Source organism: Chelon labrosus, assembly GCF_963514085.1.
Source record: "Chelon labrosus genome assembly, chromosome: 7".
Taxonomy (NCBI): Eukaryota; Metazoa; Chordata; class Actinopteri; order Mugiliformes; family Mugilidae; genus Chelon; species Chelon labrosus.
In genome coordinates this window covers 17537967-17559573 of record NC_140343.1, presented here as the reverse complement: position 1 = coordinate 17559573, position 21607 = coordinate 17537967, and the positions used below count along the sequence as shown (strand labels likewise).

At 42.6% G+C, this 21607-nt stretch overlaps 1 protein-coding gene across 1 annotated transcript; it reads left to right on the top strand.

The window, feature by feature from the left end:
• Nucleotides 1–750: 750 nt before the first annotated feature.
• hapln4 (hyaluronan and proteoglycan link protein 4) lies at nucleotides 751–8325 on the top strand. Its single transcript, XM_084548868.1, has 6 exons — nucleotides 751–1013; nucleotides 4125–4314; nucleotides 4473–4645; nucleotides 4763–4878; nucleotides 5274–5460; nucleotides 7696–8325. Exons 1-6 carry the CDS (start codon nucleotides 917–919, stop codon nucleotides 8085–8087), a joined length of 1155 nt encoding a protein of 384 aa, XP_084404994.1. The 5' UTR covers nucleotides 751–916; the 3' UTR covers nucleotides 8088–8325.
• The last annotated feature ends 13282 nt before the right edge of the window (nucleotides 8326–21607 follow it).

Sequence of the window (21607 nt, the reverse complement as noted above, 5' to 3'; positions counted from 1 at the left end):
GACAATGAAAGCAAAGGAAATTTTGTCAGGGGTACCACCACTTACAGTATGGTACAATATTTCAAACATATGCATGTTGGTCATTAAAATGTCTGAACAAAAATTGTTAAACTCTTTGATACTGTTACATTTCATGGATGACATTGAATAAAATCTAAAACAGTCATAAAAGATCCCAGTGAACATTGAGTTTGTCTTACTGCTGCAGAATCCTCTGGCTTCCCTCCCTTTCTTCAACAAGTGAACATGTTTACAACATGCAATGCAGATGTTCCCTTAACAGTGACACTCAGTGGTCTGCATCCAGGTTTCTGTTCCTGTATCTGATGTCAAAAACTCAGCAAATCATGTATCAAGATTTAGCTCACGTTGCCGTTTTGAGTTCTAATTATTATTATCACGACATGCTGCTGTTGACTAGGCCAGGTATCTGATGTCTTCATGTTGGTTGGCTGCGATATTTCTTTGTTTGGTTAGCTGCTCAGCAGGCAATAAAAGCCAGCAGCATTTACTTAGTTAATATTGATTGTAGGTTTAATCGTCATATCTCATGACCGTAGGTTTGTTAGGGTTTCTCAGCTGGGCCTCTAAATGTGTTTTGCCTGGGATCTTGGCACAAGGGATTGTAACATCTAATCCTGTGTATTAACGAATATTTTTGTGGACCTCACATGAAAGCACAGTAAGTCCTGCTAGAATTTGAATAATAACACAATAAGTTGTTAGTCCCTGAGGTGAATGCCAGGACACCAGAGATGTCGTTGACATTCAGCTACTGTTCACCTACAGTATTTCTTTTTTGCCCTTGGAATATTACTGTGCTATTTTTCGAGTTTCTCCATTGACGTTTTTTTTTTTTGTGATCTGTCCTTTCCTGCAGTTCTCAAAGCAGCTTCGGCCTCTGTTACTTTGGAAAATGTCCATTGTGGTCTTCATCCTGACCTCGGCCCTCACGGTGTCGTCCCTGCCTCCAGAAACAGAGAAGGGAAGGAGAAAAGTGGTCCATGTTCTCGGTAAGGGCATCTCAGACTTTCATGTGTCGAACAACTGCTACTGTGCGAAATGAGGAGTCTGGCTGTGCCTCAAAACGGTTATTATACAACTCATAATGGTGAGGCTGTTGAAAGGCTGAATAGTTTCAATAGTCTCTCCAGGTCACCTCAGACTTGCGGTATAATGTAGCAACCATTGAAACTTGTTAAAGCCTCAATATCCAGAGGTCTGGACACTACAGAAAGAAAACCCTCACACTCTATGGCACTCTATGTATTGTACATGAGTTAGTCGCCTGAATATATAATATATTTCACTTCACACTTCAAACGACTCCTACAGTCATTGTGTACAGTATTTCTGGGTCACTGAGATTCCATTAATTTGTGACATTGAGTTGTACTAACAAAGTTGCCTTGAGCATTTCTTTCTAAATGGAACATTGAGAATCTTCACAATCAAAAGCTTTCCATTTTTTAATCTCTCAGAGCCGTTATTACGCCATCAAACATTCTTCACCTGAGGCCTGTGATTAATTTTACTTGCAAAAAGTAAATAAATAAATCACAGCAGGGATTCATCTATTGACAGCAGGATGTATTATCAGTAATGCTGAGACTAAAGGAGAGACATTTGTTCCTACAGTAGAAGATGCTTAAATGATTGCTAGTGACCCTCAAATTATGCATTATATCAACATCATATGTTTGTATATATTTTAAATAAAGTGGCAATCTCAAATATGTTCTGTTTGGTTTGGCAACACTTGTAGTTACTGGTTTGGTACTTGATAATAATTTATGCTTTTTCATCATTCTGTGAGCAACACGAATCTTTGAGATTCAGCGGGACACAGTGAAAGCAGTGAGAGGAGGTTATGCCTGTTGTCTGCAGCTCCTCATCTAACAGCTCACCGTGGCTGCTCCTTCTTATTCCCTAACTTTCTGCTATATTTCAAACTGATCAACTGAAAGTGCTAACCTCATTTTTAAAACACATAGCATTTCCTCTGACTATTGCACAATAAAAGTCGACAGTAGAAAGTTGTATATCTTTGTGAAGGTGTGGCATTAAGAAAAAAAAAGTTTAATAGTGAAAGTAAGAGCATTTCCACACGTACAAAGTGAAGGGAACTCAAGGGATTGGACCACTAATCAGTGAGGCTAACCGGAAAAAAAAGGCTTCAATTTGCTAGGGAGCATAAAGATTGGACTCTGGAGCAATGGAAGAAGGTCATGTGGTCTGATGAGTCCAGATTTACCCTGTTCCAGAGTGATGGGGGCATCAGGGTAAGAAAGAGAGGCAGATGAAGTGATACACCCATCATGCCTAGTGCCTACTGTACAAGCCTGTGGGGGCAGTGCTATGATCTGGGGTTGCTGCAGTTGGTTAGGTCTAGGTTCAGCAACATTATGTGTCCAAAGAATGAGGTCAGCTGACTACCTGAATATACTGAATGACCAGGTTATTCCATCAATGGAGTTTTTCTTCCCTGATGGCACGGGCATATTCCAAGATGACAATGCCAGGATTCATGGGGCTCAAATTGTGAAAGAGTGGTTCAGGGAGCATGAGACATCATTTTCACACATGGATTGGCCACCACAGAGTCCAGACCTTAACCCCACTGTGAAGCTTTGGGATGTGCTGGAGAAGGCTTTACACAGTGGTCAGACTCTCCCATCATTAATACAAGATCTTGGTGAAAAATTAATGCAACACTGGATGGAAATAAATCTGGTGACATTGCAGAAGCTTATCAACTGGCAACTTTTTTTTGGCCAGGCAGTGTATTTGGTTTGCGTTAGTCGCAGTCTATGAACCTGTTGCCTATTGTGATGACAAATCATCTTTCTTCCATAAAGTTGCCATAAACGATTGTGTACCTCATTTGGCGAAACATAGTGACTCAACAGACATTGAGGAGATTTAAATTAAAAACTTAGAATGTCGCCCTTTACAGATATTTTGTAAAATAAGAAACAAGAGCAGAATATAATATATATAATGTGTAAGAGATAACATAAGAATTAAAGGAATGAATTTTCATATAATGACATGGTTAAATTCATAAAACAAAAAGATGGTTAAGACATTTAGAGACTAGATCCCAGAGTCCTTTGCGGTTGTAGGGATATACCCCCCTCCCATCTGCAAAATAGTTACATTAACTTTGAGCCCAGGGATGTATACGTTAATGAAATGGTTGCATAGCGTTGTTTGTCTTAACATCAGCATGTTGCAGCACAGCCTTCAGTGTCAGGAAATGATGTCCTTTAAGTTTTGATTAAACAGCACTCGGCGCTTTCATGGCCGATGGTTATAAACAACTTTCCAGAGAGCCGTGAGCAGTGACAGGACTAATTGCTGGCTGGCATGGATAATTGTAGGTGCCTTTATCTGGTCACAACATAGCAGAAAACCTCTCGCAACCGCTCATTAAATGTTTTAAATGTTTGCGCCGCACTTGTTGGGTGCATAGTCTTTGGTTGCCTAGGCACACACAAACAGGGTCTGAGACAATGTCTGCCAAAAATGCAAAGTAGATCTTGTTATTGCCCGTTTGGATGAAGAGCCCTAGAGTTACCATTAGTCTTGGGTCATTTTGGTGAATCGCTCTCTGCAGAGGTTGAGGTTAAAATAATGGAATGGGTAATGTGACGGTGGATCCAGACAGAGGGGTTGCACACTGAACTTTTAAATGGAAAACATGTTGATATGCTGAATTGTTGGGGCACTAATGTGACGGCACAAGAAAACAGCACACACTTTATTAGATGATGCAGATTCAATTTTGGAGGCGTCTCACTGTGATGAGCCTCGCAAAGAGAATCAAAGATTGAATTTTAAGATTACAGTTACAACCACTCTCTGTGTCAAGGGCGATTGCAAACAAAGTAACAAGGGCTTGACCGCACGTATTTGTATGGTAATGGGAAAAATCCCATTTCATCCAGTTATATTTACCACTTTTTGGTATGATTTACTGTGGACAACATGTAGTAGCACAAATGTGGCAATAACATGAATCAAAACCATTCAAAACTATTTATATAGAAAGTATAATAATAGTATCATTTGTGATTTCAACACAAACGGCAGATAAATGCATCTTTTCTTCATTCCTTTAGAGGATGACACCGGAGCAGTGATTGTACAGACAGCTCCTGGGAAAGTGGTGACACATCGTGGTGGCTCCATCACTCTGCCCTGCAGATTCCACCATGAGCCCGAGAGCACAGACCCTGCTCGCATTCGGATCAAATGGACCAAAGTGACGGACGCCCTGCAGTTTGAGGATGTCTTTGTGGCACTCGGAAGGTTAATTCTGCGTATTAATCATTTAATCAAACCAATTATTTTCATGGAGCTACTCCAGATTAATTAGAAATACTATTACATAAAATAAACTGCATTCTTAGACATTTTGCTCACAGCGACCGTTTTGAAGGACACAAGTGTGTACTGAATCTCCACAGGCAGCAGCGTGTTTACGGATCGTACCGAGGCCGCGTGTTTTTGGAGGAGGCAGGACCAGGCGACGCCTCAGTGATCATCCAAAATGTCACACTGGAAGACTACGGCCGATATGAGTGTGAGGTCACAAACGACATGGAGGATGATACCGGATTTGTCAACCTTGACTTAGAAGGTCAGCTTTTGTTGGAGCTCTGATGAATGTAACGCTCCGTTAGCTGTTGCGCGACATTAAGCGTTGGGAAGTTGAAAACTCATGATGTTACAGTAGGTTTGCTTCTGTCACCTGTAGGAGTGGTCTTTCCCTACTACCCCCGTGAGGGGCGCTATAAGCTCAACTACCACCAGGCTGAGGACGCCTGCAAACAGCAGGACGCCATCCTGGCTTCTCATTCTCAGCTGCACAAGGTGAGTTTACAAATTTGCTTTGGACAGTGCCTCACGAACATGGTGGTTTAGGAGAGCAGGATAGATGTCACAGATCGCTGCTTCAATCTTTGTACCTCACTTTTCTTAGAACAGCCATTTATAGACCACTCTTTTAGCTAGAACAATTCACTTAATGGTGCTAGTCCTCAATCATAAACTTTATTGAGCAGCAGTTAAATCGGAAATTAAGAATATGCATGTGACCAGACCAGAGGTTTTACTGCAGGTCCATCCTCCCAACATAAAAAAGCTGTGTGCAATAAATTCTGAGTTATGGAGTTATGTTAGAAGAGATAAACTGATTTTTTTCTCCTCTTAAGAATGTCTTTAATCCTCCAGCGTGACCCACTAACCCACATTATCTCCTGCAACAGGCCTGGCTGGATGGACTGGACTGGTGTAATGCTGGGTGGCTGGAGGACGGATCAGTCCAGTACCCTATCTCTCATCCCAGAGACCAGTGCGGCCGCAAGGACTCTCCGGCTGGTGTTCGTAACTATGGCTACCGACACAAGGAGGATGAGCGCTATGATGCTTTCTGCTTCACTTCCAAGCTCAACGGTGAGAAACAGAGAGATAGTATGTAGGTTGGTGTCTATCAGTGAGAATTTATAGACCACCTACAGTCATATAACTAAACAGAAACATCCGAGCGTGTCTCCTGCATCTTTGGCTCGTGAATGGAAGAGAACAAAACACTGGCAGAGCTTGATTGTTGTGCTACTGTATGGAATGCATCATGAGTTGGACCAATGGGAAATGAGACCCATCTCTCTGATCTTTGCCTGTGATCTCGCAGGCCTAAGGCCATTGGATTTAAATCAGCCTATGTTGATTCAGCCCCTGTAAGGGCCACAGTGTCCTCTGGGTACAGAGCATCGCCTTTCATCTCCCAGCTCTTTGATTTACATCACATTCCCGCAGAGAGTCTGCACATGCCACCTTCATAAGCCCAAACAAACTCGAGAAAGTAGGAGGCTAAATAAGCGGTGTTCGCTGCATGATGTTTAGGTGCACTCTCGGGGCAGGTGAGATGTGATTTGGTCGACAACAAGACGAAGGAGAAATACAAGACTCGGATTTGTTACTCCAGTTTTAATACATCACATTAAAACAAATTAAGCCCAGCATAAGTTCAGTCGTCATTCACTCATCTCGCTTTCTCTCTCCTGGTTCTCTAATAAGCTGACCGCTTCCATCTTAAGCATTTGAATTTTTCCACTGTCTCAGTCAGCCAATCACTCTGTTACTCTCAAACTATTTATCTTCTCATCTGCTGCTGTGACCTGTCATTTCAGCCTGAAAATGTTCACCTCCAGCCTTCATATCCAGGTCTATAGCTCTCTGAGTCCAGTTCTCATCTCTTCCACATCTCCAGGCTTCTCTTCTCCTCATCATCAACAAATCTGACGTTGACAGCCTTAGCTTCTACCCCTCAGATATAACGACGTCACTAATGGGTCTAATTGCTGAAGACTTTCACATTTCTCTTATGCACATTATTAAATACAATCTTTATTGTTCACCCAGAAGGATGTCAGTCCTGACTGACTGAATGTTTATTATAAGAATAGTTGGCTATTTGGGGGGAAATACATATATTTGCTTGCCTGCAGGGAGTGAGGTGAGAAGTTTGAGCCCAGTGTATGGAAACTAAATAACACACTGTACCTACCTCTAAAGCTCACCAAATAATACTTTATATAAACTGACATTTTATGGGGGTTATGTGCTAGACGCTATCTTGGCGGAGGAGCTGGCTCCAGGAAGTGAAATGTGTCAGCCAAGAAATAATACAGCGAACTGCAGTGCTTCTGAGCCGCCCGTAGATGAAATTAGTTGGAGCCAGGCAAGTGTTTTCCCACCTGCTCCCAGTGTGTATGCTAGGCTAAGCTACCTGTCTGCCGGCTTTAGCTTCATACCTACCGACAAAATCCACGCATCAAATTTCAGTAGGAAATTGAATAAACGTGTTTCCCAAAAAAACACTTCTATACAAACACTGTTTCACTTACACAAAAGACAGTACTCTATATTCAAATCACAAACTGTTCTGGGGCGCCCTAAACTGTGAATAAAAAACAGTTTCTCCCCTCAGAGAGAATAAGGTAGTATGACAGGAACCTTAAAAGATTGCTGGTGGCTTCCCTTGTGTGTTAATTACTGCATACAGTCTGTTGTGGGCAGGAGGTTACAGCAGTGGTCGCGACCGTTACCGTGTCTCAGTCCAGCTGGAAGGTATTTACTGAAAGTCCCCTGGGGAAATATGAGACAATATTCTGCCTCTCTAATAGCCACCAGTCACATAAACAAGCATAAAATCAATAGCCGAGCCAAGCGCAAAGCTGAGGTTGCTGATATGATTTTCATAAGCAGTTGTTGGGAGAAAGCGGCAGCTCTTTAGTTTTGGGTAGGCTCTTTATTCTTTGCTTCTTGTGATTCCTCTCACCAATCAGGATACCCATTCCTTTAATATTACCAGGCTAAAATTTTCCCCAGAGGTGAGATGAAACCAAAAATGTAAGCGTTTTCAGAGTTATTTTGAGCAAGGGTTCTATCTGCTTTCAGTTTTGTGCTGCTGCCCGGGCAGTTGTTGGAATGATTTGATATTCTGCACACAATCAGGCACAGAGGCTAGGGAAAGTGAGAATATGTACCCTCAGCTTGTCTCTGGGGCTTAACTCTTTCATTGACTTCTCCTTTGACCTCCTGAACAACGCACTGACTCTGTTTTCCTTCACCTTTTCACTTGTTCTCACAACAAACATCGTCCTCTCTCTCCATACATCCCCACAGGCAAAGTGTACTTCCTCAAACGCTTTAAGAAGGTGAATTATGCGGAGGCGATGAAGGCATGCATTCGGGACGGTTCAGAGGTGGCCAAAGTGGGTCAGCTGTACGCAGCATGGAAGTTCCAGCTTCTGGACCGGTGTGAAGCCGGGTGGCTGGAGGATGGCAGCATCCGGTACCCCATAGTCAACCCTCGCTCTCGCTGTGGAGGATCCCAGCCAGGGGTTAGACACCTGGGCTTCCCTGACAAAAAATTCCGCCTCTATGGGGTCTACTGCTTCCGCAAGAACAAAGACGAAGCAGCACGTGGCACTGAAATGATGAAAAGCCCTTCACAGAGTTTGACAAAGAAGAAGAGCAGCAACAGCATCCCCATGAATGCCACAAGGGCGATTTAAAGTAGAAAGACTGAGAGCGAGAGGGGGATGCAATTTTAGATTTGACTTCAACTGTTGCCAGGCAGCCACACTCCATTTATCGCTTTTAAGGTAAAACACTCCCAGACAAGATCCATTCATTTGTAGATTTGCCAGAGGGAAGAAGCAGGGCTGTGTAAAATTAAGGGTGACATCTTTATTAGGGTGATTTTCCTTTCGTCTCCAGTCAGTCAATCATCTTAAGGAGTGGGCATATTAGTACATCTGTCCCAGGAAAACTGAAGATTAAACAGCAGCTTGATCATCACTCAGGCACACCTCAGATCAGAGAGTCTGCCGTGAATATTCTTGTTTACATGTGTGTGTGAATCATATTTTGCCCCCCCCCCCTGCTGTGCATCCTGAGCTCTGAGCCCCATGCAGTCGGAGCCAGAGCCCGATGCCAGGGTGAAAACATTCATTACTGAGTGAGATGGGATGATCTGCTCGACTGTATGGAAACAATCCAAGACGCCCTGCAAGTGTAACTGGGTGCCATGTTTGGTTAGCAACCCCGTGGCACGACGCGAGCCATTTTCCTCATTAACTAAGAGACCTGGCAATCTCATCATTAAAGCCTCACGGGCCGAGCAGCATCTCTTGCACTAGCTCTAAAATATTTGCACTTTAAATACACACGTAGAGCTTTATTTTATGATAGCAGCTAAGCACAAAATAAAACAAGCATGTATTGTTCGGCTGTGAGTAGTTGCTGGGGCTGAATTAGCAGAAATTCAAAGCTACAATAATTGCTATTTACCTCACATCCTGCACTTCTGAGCTATCTGAGGCCACCAATTGCACTGTCAGCGTTATGTGCAGCGACCTTTGTTACGGAGTATGTTTGCTATGGATGGATGTTATAGAAGAAAATAAAAGGGACTGGAATTGGTGATTTGACGTTGTTGATTTTGTCGACGCGTACGGTGAGATCTGTCTTCATTTGGGTGACAAGCAAGACGCATGTGGAGGATACAAACTGAAGCAAACCTGAGGGCCTATACCAAGGCTAGCAGTTTTGCAAAGCTAAACACAGCAGTGCTTTATAATACATGCAAATATTAGCATGCAAAGATGCATAGCAAATAGCATTTATGAGCACAAAACAGAAAGTACGTACAACTGTATCATGAAATAAAGTATTAAGGAAAATTAAAAAAAATGTAAATGACGATGGCACTAGATTAAAGGTTAAAGGACCATCATAATTATTATGGGTCATCCTGTGGGGATCATGGACTACGGTTGAAAATTAGACGCTGGGCTAACACTGGCACATTTACTATTAAGTTGATTAATGTGCAATGTCCTTTTTAAATAAATAAAATGAAAATGGAAATAAAAAATGTTATGGACAGTTAGGTAATCTAAATAGCAGGCAATATTTGTTTTTGACTGTTAGCTCTTTGGCAAGCAGACACCAAATGTGTGCAGTATGCTTTTGTTTACAAGAATAATTACAGTAATATCAATTCAATTTAGTTCAATTCAATTCAAGCACTTTATTTATCCCTGATGGGCAATTTAAAAAGGCATAGAGAGCAACAAAATACACATAAGACAATAAAAAAAAACAACAGACGAGACAAACGAGATTAAAGTGCAAATGACCATGAGTAGTGTCCACATTAACAACAACCATTACATCTGCCCTTCGAGAGACAGGGCATCGGTTCGGTGTTGAAGCAAGTCGGGGTCAGAGCCACGCAGCAGCACTCAAAGACAGCAACGCATTCCACATGTTGATGGTGAACTCAAGGTTTGAAGTCTTCACCAGGCAGAAGATTAAAGCTTTTTCTCGATTAATTATCCATTAAACATTTGGTTTAAAAGCACAAAGGACAGGTAGAGCGTTGGGATTGCAGAGGATAAAAGTAATTGAACCCTTCTGATGAGTTTGCTTAGGAGACGACATCGTCCTGTCCTCATTTCATCAGACGTTATCGTCGCCTTTTCTTCTGAGCGCGAGATGAAATAAGGTGACACTGTAACTACAGAGAAGTACCGCACAATGAATGCGGAGGGATGCGACGGTGCCGGCTCCCATTTATCAGCCCGTGACAGAGGTCAGGGCCTCTGAATGGGACTGAGATGCGCGGGGGAGACACAAGAAACAACAGCAGTCAAAGACGGTGATAGAAATCACTACACGTGCTGTCGGTTCATCTTGCAGGTGAATTCAAACCTGCCTACACGTCTCTGCACAGAGGGATTCTATCATGTTAAATAGATTTCATGTTTACTGTCTCTGTGGGCCTTTTTAGAGCAGATACTGTGGGTTGTCACTTGTGCATCATAGGTACAACCAATGCCGTTAATGATGCTCCTCTCCATTCGAGTGACTAGTTAGCTGTAGAGGTTTAGAATACCATGACCCTAGAGGGCAGCACTCACACTAAATATAATGCACTCAGGGAACTGTTGCTGATGCTCCCTTCAAATGTGTTGGTGTGTACTGTATTCAGGAGGAGAGGCCATATGAACAGCCCCCTCTTGTGCTATTTAAGTACAAAGAGTTTGTAGTTTTATAATATGTATGACAAAAATACTGATATTCCCAACCGGCTCATCTTCTCATTATGCCTTCATATGTCGTACACTAAGTTACCTGGTTGTTAGCTAGGTGACAATTAGCCTCACTGGCTTCTAGATCCCAACGCTGTTTCCAGATACCACCGATGGTTTCCAGCCCAAAAGCTGATCAAAAACCACCAAGACGCACACAAAACTGCCCAAAATATAAGACAGATATTTTGTTTAGTACTTTAAACTCCCTTATTGATTACTCTAGTGTTGCCTGTCATATAAAAATCACTGCATCTGAAGCACAGAAATCATACAGTCGTAAACCCCACCAGCCAACCTTTCACATCTATCTACTACAAAGACATTTGATGGCGTCATGAAGCCACTGGTGGAGCAGATGTAGCATCTATACTCCTTAGAATGAAGCAGCTCAGCACCTAACACTGTGAAGACAGTCTAATGACAACAGGCAGCGGCTCTTCCTCTTCCGATTTCACACAGCAACATTTTTGAGATCCTACCTCATGCTGAACGGGCTACGGCGTCTGAAGTGGTCAGGGTGACTGAACGGCTCAAGGAGAACTAAATGCACTTTGTTTGGTTCTGTTTCAAATCACCACAATGATCCCAAACCAGACAAAATGGCAAAAGTAAAAATCTAAACCAACTAACTGGGTGTGAAGAACTGATCTGAATGTGAAACACTGAACAGATACCCAGCAGCAGTCTTCTCACAACTTTCAGTCGATATTACCGTTTGAATGCCAATCATTCTGTGTACACGACTTCCCAAGACGTAACTACATCTTGTTCCACCTGAAGCCAGTACGCAGCGGATGACTTAGCTGAACCCATCTGATCTTTTTCATGGCGAACATTTTCTAAAGGATAACACATTGCATTAATGATGACTGAATTCCACTAATGGGTCGTAGCGCTGCTTTTGTGCATGCTGATTCACTGTCAGGACTTTCTGAGACATTTACTGGGATGGAGCAATAATTAATTCTGCCTGCGTTCCCTATTGAGACGCGTCTGATTTTGAAAACGTTCCCAGTATAACTCCACCCTTCTTTAACCTTATCAGAGATCTGGGATGTACAAGGCCTATGATTAAGAAAATGTAATATAAACCCCGAGACTACGCAGATCCTTGCTTCAGAGATCAAAATCTCAGGGAGGTTTGGCACTGCCGAACTTTAGATTTTATTACTGGGCCTGTAACTTTAGAGCAATCCAGTTCTGGCTTCATCTTGAGGGCTCTGCTTCGCCCCCAACATGGATAGTTATGGAATCCATGTCTGCTAAACCGGCTTCTTTGTCTGCGCTTGTCCATGCCCCTGTAAGTCACCCCATTTCACCCTACTCAAAAAGCATAATAGTTAAATCCACTGTGAGGATATGGAGACAATTTAGACGATATTTTGGCCTTCTGGCTCGGTCTCGACTGGCCCCGCTTGCACCAAACCTTTTATTTCACCCTTCGCTAATAGATGGAGCATTTTCCTCCTGGCGGGCACGGGGTATCAGATCAATCAATGACTTGTACAATGATAATATATTTTCATCTTTCCAGGAGCTTTCAGAGAAGTTGGTTATTCCTAAAAATAACTTTTTCAGATATCTACAGATCCGTAGCTTTGTCAAAAATGTCTACCCCAGCTTTCCTAATGCACCGGATCCCACTGACCTGGACCCATTCCTGACCCTGCTGCCTGCTACAAAGGGCATGATCTCTGTGCTATATAACTTCATTCATTCTCTAAACTCAGCCTCACTTCATACTATTAGGACACTGTGGGAGACTGATCTACAGGGTGAACTTACAGACGATGTGTGGGATGAGAGTCTGCGGCTGGTCCATTCTTCCTCCATATCTGCTAGGCATGGGTTACTACAATGTAAGATTCTCCATCGCTATCATTTTACTAAGGTGCGCCTGTCTAAAATATATGGTGATGTTGACCCTACTTGTGATAGATGTCGCCAGTTTCCTGCTACCTACTTTCACATGCTTTGGGCATGTCCCTCCCTGAATACCTTTTGGTCGGAGATCTTTAATACTATTTCACAGATTACCTCAGTTTCTTTCACACCATCTGCAGTTACTGCCTTATTTGGTGTCACCGTCATACCTGCCATACCAAAGCACAAGAAGAATCTGGTTGCTTTTGTAACCCTCTTAGCTAGACGTCTCATTCTTATGAAATGGAAATCACGGGCTCCACCAACCTGCCATGAATGGATAAAGGACATTTTTTACTTTATTAATATGGAGAAAATTCGTTGCACATTGAGGGGATCAACTGCTACATTTAGGAAAACATGGGGGCCTTTTTTCGAGTACGCGCAAAAGTTGACTTTCCCTAAGATCCCGATCTGACAGACTACCTCTGTACGTGGTCAGAGCTGTTTTAACATCATGCTGTGTACAGGCGTATATGACGGTTTACTTTATTATGACCTTAATAACTGCCATCTGTGTAACTGTTTAATCCTTCATTTTGTGTAGGTGACCTTTGTTGTGGTTGTTTTGTTTGCTTTGTTTGTTTACATATTCATACACGAGTGTCTTGTACACTGTTCTTATTTGTCCTTTGTCCTTTTTGATTTTTGAAAAAAACTTGATACTTGCTTTGTATAATTGCCATTTATGTGTTGAAAACTCAATAAACAAAGTTTGAAAAAAAAAGAAAATGTAATATATAATATTTTGATGTTTTTGAAACAAGAAATTCCTCCTCAGCCCCCCCAGGTACAGCTTCATAAAATGCCCAAGATGTACTGGCTCCGGTTGTCACGCACACTGAACATCATACTCAACTCATATTTATTGCTGCAAACTTCAGCAAACACTGAGCCTTCAGCCATTACTGACAACAATCTATGAGAATTAGGAGAAAGCACTAGTCCTGTATTATGTATGTGACAAATGAAATAGCACCTAAAGTCGTGCTGCTGGTTTTCAGAGTGAACAAACTGTGAAAACATGATGGCTCACAGATTTAACTCTTTCGACTATATTGACGGCATTGATTTGAATCCAGGTCTTTAAGAGGTGAAAGCAGCAGTGCTGGGTTAGTAGCTGCTCCTTTTATACCACGCATGCACCATCCATATTAATTGTATCCTTCAGTAATGAGGCTCATCATCAGTTTCACCTGTGTTGCTGCCTGTCCTCAGTTATTTCCCCTACTAATGAACCAGTCACATACAGACCTACCTCACAGCCACACTGTGATCAGATCCTTTGGGACTTCAGGACATTTCACGGTGAGTCAAAACACGGCCCTAAAGAATCCACACGATCCCAAGTGTAAAAATAAAAGTCAGTGTTTACCTTCATCATAATCAGCTGAGTTCACAGCAAATGATCTCACATCTCACTGTTTATATGTGCATCTAAATGCGTACAATTTGCAAAGCAATTATTTCAAATTGCCACCTAATTTATGCTGGTTAAATGTTTCTCTGCTTTGAAAACATACAGACAACAGAGAGTGTGGCTGTGTGACGTGAAAGCAGAGCTAGATCTCTCCCACTTATGTGTACTTAAATCTAAATTTTCAGCTGTTACTGCTTGGCCGAAAAAAAAAAAAAAAAGTCGCCACCTGGATTTAACTGAGCAAATGGGTATGAGCCTCCTATTGGATAATTACTGCATGGGAGATTATCTTTCAGCTGGCAAGAAGTTATTTAACCCCAACTGATGAAATGAGTAGCTTCTCATTTCTTAAACAACCATGTCTAAAGACACATCCTGTGGTGGTGGAAAAGATGTTAGTCTGTTTGAGAAGGATAAAATCATTGGCATGCATCAAGCAGAGAAAACATCTAAGGAGAAAAATCCTGATTGATCATGATCGGCGATCACTTAAATGTTTGGTGAAAATTCGAAAATCGAAGAAAAACAACAGTAGACTCAGGACTATGTTTAATAGTGAAAATAAGAGCGTTACCACACGTACAATGTGACAGGAACTCAAGGGATTGGGACTGAACAGCTGTGTAGCCTTAAGAAAACCAATAATCAGTGAGGCTAACCGTGAAACATAGGTTTCAGTTTGCTAGGGAGCATAAAGATTGGACTCTGGAGCAATGGAAGAAGGTCATGTGGTCTGATGAGTCCAGATTTACCCTGTTCCAGAGTGATGGGGGCATCAGGGTAAGAAGAGAGGCAGATGAAGTGATGCACCCATCATGCCTAGTGCCTACTGTACGAGCCTGTGGGGGCAGTGCTATGATCTGGGGTTGCTGCAGTTGCTCAGGTCTAGGTTCAGCAACATTATGTTGCCCAAAGAATGAGGTCAGCTGACTACCTGAATATACTGAATGACCAGGTTATTCCATCAATGGATTTTTTTCTTCCCTGATGTTCATGGGCATATTCCAAGATGACAATGCCAGGATCCATGGGGCTCAAATTGTGAAAGAGTGGTTCAGGGAGCATGAGGCATCATTTTCACACATGGATTGGCCACCACAGAGTCCAGACCTTAACCCCATTGACAATATTGTTGTTCAAAACAGGCCAAGGACATGAATTTACATTTTAGACTAGAGAATAAATAGTAATTTTGTTTTTGGATTTGAAAATTAATGAATTGTTTTTTCCAGGTTTCATTGTCCTGGTCTGCCATCAGTTGTAGGATATTCCTCTTTATCTGCTAAAACACGCCACATAATGAAATCCAGATGATGTGTTACCAGACTTATATTCTGATAAGAACTGAGTCTGGCTACTCCAGACTACACTGCAGGCCTAACATGAGAGCGATGCAGCGCCTGCAGATTATCCCCACAGGAATGAACTTTTATTGTAAATCAGACCTCAGCATTGTTATGACTGAACACACAAACAGGCTCCATATCCATCCTACATTAGCCCTTGGGAAGTAGCTTCAGAAATTACCCCATCTCCATAAACGATCTCCCTTTAATGCCTCATGCATTCTGCGTGTAACTCAGCTGGAGCACGCTGCCGGTGATACACATTATGCATTGGAAGCAGTCGGCTCGTAGAGATGGGTAATTGGCTAAATTGTGAGATGTTTGTCCCAGAGTGAGGGGCGTATTAAAACTGGCAGTAATGTTGAGTTAATTGAAAGTGTTAACCATCTAATGGAGTGCAGTGTGGCTAATGAATGAAAGAGTTCGCCCCGACATCTATAGACGTCTTTTCTACCACAGCCCAGTCTCCATTTCTTCATTCACTGTCTCTCGCTCACACATCAAGAATGGGAGTCACACTGGTTTACTCGCGGGGTTCTTTTAACTATCCTGGACTGGGTGAAGAGGACAGCAGGAGGTTAATGAAACAGTTTGAATGTGTGGATAGATGGACGTGCGGTGTGTCTGTTAAAGGAAAGGAGACGAGCTCAGCAGAAAGTCAGAGAGAAGGACAGAGGGGAAGGCAGCAGAGAGAATGAGAAGTGCCTGGGAGAGATTGGTGGAGAAAAAGAGGTTTGGGGGAATAAAAGGAAGGCAGAAAGATAAGAGGAGAAGAGGGCAGAAAAATGAGGGGAATGCAGAATGCTGGGGGATGCAGGAGGACTCGGGTATCAGGCCCAGCACCGGCTGAAATTGGCTCCAGTGAGCTATTGTGGTGAGGAGAGAAGGAAATGAATGGATCCAGAAGTACACAAACTGTGAACCTTATCTCGCCGCGGTCAAAGACCACACTCACTTCATGCCCTGTGTCTATCATCTTCCAGAAGAGACTACCCAGGGGAAGCTCTTCAAGAGCCCAAATTCCTGACCTTAAAACCCACTGATGTGGATATTGTACAGTACGCTTTAGCTGCTGTACAACACATGTATCTGATTTAATATTTCACAAGATCATTAGGCCTTCCTAATATAGATAACCTTGGAGTTCAGAGTACAGCCAGCAGCCCGCACAAGTCCAGAGGAGTTTCTGAAAACAAGGCATCATTCTCCAGTACACTGAGCAGGCGTCGTGCTTGTCTAACATTGTTTAAAATAAATGATGCAGCAGAACCAGACACATCCTCTTATTTTATTCCACACATTCTTCCTCCTTGTCAAAACCTGGCCGCCTACATTACCCACAATGCAACTCATACATTTGGATCAGAGACACGGATGACTAGTGACCCGTAGAACACAGATGTGGTAAACATGCAGCTCTAACTGCAATCTCTAAACACATTAATACCACAGTGATAATACATTCTGCTACAACGAGTAGTCCTGCATTCACAACAGTCATATAAATGTGAATTCTCACTGCATACAGAATGTTACGCTACGCGTCTATGTAATTTAAGGGGTGTAGATTTATTAAAATCAGTTCTTCTCTAGGTGTGTTTTAGATAGAAAACCTTTTCTGTTGGACGTTTGATTAGTTCACGAACTGCAGAGAAATCACACGACTCGCAACCAAGGGGAAGAAAAATAAAGAATCAAATGTAAAATAACAAGTGCAGAGATTTTAAACTTTCTCTCAGACTCATCCCAACTGTCATTGGGCGAGAGGCGGGGTACACCCTGGACAGGTTGCCAGTCTATCACAGGGCTAACAAAGAGAGACAGACAACCATTCACACTCAACCTTAACTTAACCTAACGAGCATGTCTTTGGAAGGTGGGTGGAAGTTAGAGTACCTGGAAAGAACCCACGCAGACACAGGGAGAACATGCAAACTCCACACAGAAAGGCCCAAGGATTCGAACCCAGAAACTTCTTGCTGTGAAGCATCAGCGCTTACCACCACACCACTGTGCTGCCCCATGCTGCACAGTTAAAGATTAAATTACTCAACAGTACATAAAAACGTTTCACCAATCCATCATACACATTAATGTCAGGAGAAAACCATTGCTCTCAGGAACCACTTTTAGTATATTTTCATTGACTGCTACTTTTTCTCAGCTAAATACTACATATTGTGCACAAGCTTGTCACATGCTTTATAAACTCAGTTTGAATCTGAGAACGGGCAACAAGCTGTCTGGGAAGTAGGCATCTCTATCTCCTTAGAGTAGTTGTACTTTGTTACTTGGCACCACCGATGAGAGATGTGCTAAAACTGGCTAGATAATTTCCAGGCGATCAGAGGTGGCCATATAAGGAGACACACCACAGTGTACACACAGCTGGCAGAGCAGAATGCACGGCCGACGGTGTATGAAAGACCTGGCTCAGGCTGATGCTTTTTCTGGCTGTGCTGCTCAGCTCTGAGTCACGCACACAAACACACAAGCTCACAGAAACCAGAGTAAAAGAAGCTGTTACTGGGCTGATGCACCGCAATCTGCAGCGTGCCATCATTAGGGCGGGCTTGAATGCGGATTCGCGGGTGCAGCCATTCAAGAACCTGGCTGCAGCAAGCATGGGGAACATAATCAGGGTTAATATCCGTGTTTATCTCACGCTTGTTTTTGTTCGCCTGTGTTTATGTGTGAGATAAAAACACAGTTGCTCTGGGAGAGATAAAGGCCTAGGATGATGCTAAACCCCTGTTGCCCTTTATAATCTTCTTGAATTTTGGCAGCGTCATTAGGAGATCATTCAGGATAAAGCCAAAGATCCCTGTCGATGAGGTTGATATCGACCGAAGACCAAAGCTGAGATGAGAGGCCTCTTCATGTCTTAAATTTAGGTGCTCGTTCCAAAATTGGATTACAAGAAAAGGCTCAAACCTGGGCTATAAATTGTGCATTTTCAATCCATCTCATTCCTTGGGCATGTTTTTGTAAGCTTCACAGAAACCCAGAGTGCACAGGTGCATGCTGGGCCCTGGAGCCAAACATTTACTGTCAATGATTGTTTGGAGCGTCGCTGCAAGCGGCGGAGACAAATCTCTCGGAGCAGCACAGCAACAGAGGAGACCTGAAGGTCATTTTCAACTGCAAATTTAAGAGAAGCTTCCCGGTAAGCAGCCTTAATGAGCTCTGTCCTTGGAACTCACCGAGCTGAGCGAAAAACATCACTCAGCCAGCCAGAGCTGAGGGAGAAGATGTAAAAGAGATGCTATATTCAGTGTGATTGATTGTCGACAGAAAACAGAACCCAGCAGTTCCGGTGTTGCGGAATAATAATGAAATGAGTGAGTCACATATCAAAGGAGGTGAGAGGAACGAAGAGGAAGGGAGAGAGAGAGAGAGAGGGTTGTCTCTCTACAAGAGACTGCGCTGAGAGGCAATGAAACCATCCATTGATAAGAGTGGAAGTTCAGGTGAAGGTCTCCGAGGTTAGACGGAGTAAGAGCAGACTTATAAGAGCAGACTTATTACAATTACAATTACAATTTACAGCATTCACTATTCGCTGCCAAAACAAAATCGCTCCTACGCGTTCTCCCTCCCTCCTCTTTCGCCCTCTTCCGTCCTCTCTCTTACCTTTGATCCCTCCGACTTGTCTGTCTCCTCCTTCCTCTCTTCCTCCCACGCCGCCGCCGAGGGATTCGCCCTTGGCAACACGCTCTGTTGCTTCAGCCAGAACTACAGTCGAATGAATGAATAGGCAACGTCGGGAGTAAAACCGTGTTAGTGTTGCTAGTACTTAAGCTGTGGAGAAAATATTTCGCTTCTTAACAAAGAGATTTGTAAATTGATCCCCAAAACAACATGAAGGTCAGAAAGGAGCAGGTAATACTCTGGCAAAAGAAATAACAATAAACTTAGGGCACAAACTGAAACTCTCACAAACAAAGAAACACAATGGGAGCAAGGGAGGATTCACTTTAACCCATTCATTCACCTCTTGAAGAAAGTGGATGTATTTTCAAAAATTCTCAAGACAAAGAGGAAGATCATTGTGAGCCATGAAGCTTAGATAGCTGAGGATTAGTTTAGTTTAGCATAAAGATGGGAAACTGAAGGAAACTGGACCTTCAAAGGTCACAATGTTCCTCTGCAGCTCACTAGACCCAGACCAGCTGCTCCCGACTTTTTCCAGTATTTATGCTAAGCTACGCTAACTGACTGTTGACTTTATAATTTTTGCACAGAGGTGGAAGTGGTGTTGATTTGATCTAATTCTCAATAAAAAAAAAAAAGTCAATAAGCATGACAAACCTGACACCCAGTTTCTGCTTTAAAGGAGCTTCGCCTAGAATTTAGTGGAATTTACTAGATCGGATTACAACCAAGTTATACCTTTCCATCATCTCTCCCTATCCAGGCATGTAGAAAAACACTTCAGCATATAAGAGAGAAAGGGCTGTGTGGAAGTGGGGTTGCTCTCTTTGTGGATATGACTGCCACTGAAAACACATTGATCCCCCTAAATCCTACACATCGGACCTTTAAATGCATATAACTTATTTTATGACTGAATGTCTTGTGAGAGGTGACATGGGATGACATGGGACATGAGATATCTGAAAAATAATTTCTTCTGCATCTTAAAGGGGAACTACCGTCTTTTACCAACCTGGACTTTATTTCAGCATAAGATACTATCATTTACTCACCCACATAACTTTTGTGTAATTTGTAGTCGTTCGGGAGATATTTAGATCAGCGTATATCCATATAGTGGGAGTGACTGGGGCACCGAAACGCAGCCTCTAAATAACGCATTATTTGCGGCGAAACTTGTTCATTTCACCAATATTTTGTTATCATACGCTAGTGCTATGGTTCGTCCACAACCTCAGAATCAGAAAAATATTCAGCCATGTTGCAAAAAACTAGCAGTAGCAAATTACAGGTAAACAAGCCGACCGTTGCAGGTGCGCGCGGCGCTCAGAGATGACATCATCCAGGTCGGAGGTCAGTAGGGCAATCTACAGATTCCGGATGATGTTAACAGGAAACTCCAGACTTAACGGGGAATAGCACTTGCGTATCATAACAAAATACTGAGAGTTTCGCTGCAGAAAATACGTTATTTACAGGCTGCGTTTCGGTGCCCCAGTCACTCCCACAATATGGATATACGCTGATCTAATTATCTCCCGAAGGACTACAAATTACACAAAAGTTATATGAGTGAGTAAACGATTGCATTATATGCCAGAAATAAGGTCCAGGTTGTAAAAAAACAGTAGCTCCCCTTTAAGCGTCCTCGTTTATGAGGAATTATAACACATTTATAATGTTACAATTACAATTTTACATTGTTCAGTCCTGCACAGTGTTACCTCATTTATTGTGTCATCTACTGTTTAATTTTACTTTATTTTGCTGATGTCTTCTTCTTTGTTAAAGAAAGGAAAGTACAGTACAAACAAAGATCTTGTTAATATATTAAACCTCACCGCGATGGCTTTGTAATTAAAGCCAGACGCGTGCAGAACATTTCCATACCTCACCACTGCTTTGGTGCAAAAAAGTATTTGTGTGAATAGAGTAATGCAGACAAAGTAAAATGGCATCAGTATCATTTAAAAAAACACATGCAACACTATTTGCATTTAACTAAAGTGAAATAACCAGTCTAACCAAGCAGGTAACGGATCCAAACAAGGGTTTCCTTTAATGATCATTTGTCTTGTAAAGAATATAATACAGAGACAGGACTTGAATTCAGAAGAACAAACATCAATAAATATGGATAAATACTCGCGGGTCACATTCACACAGCAACAGACCGGCTCAGCCGCACCTTCATTGTGTCCGAGATCACAATCGATGAGAGCGGATGGCTAGCTGTAAACTGTTGTAAAGTGTTAAGCAGGGAACAACGCCAAAGTTGTGCTGTGTGTCTGTACGGTAAAACACCAGCTCGCTTCCGGCTCTCCTGCAGAATGTGTGTGTCGACCGAAGCATCTCTGCTTCACAGGTGCAGCAGTTCAACACATCTAGCGTGTGTTTGAGCCGGACGCAGGAACAGTAAGGGGGGAGATGGGTGTTGGATATACACCTGCTGTGTGAATATGGCCCAGAGAGGCTAAGCAACAAACACACCCAGAGTTTAAATGGAATTTACCAAAAAATGTAAAAGACAAACCTTACAGTATTCATATAGCAGAGGAAAGGAAATGAGCGCTTGTCATTGGTTCCCA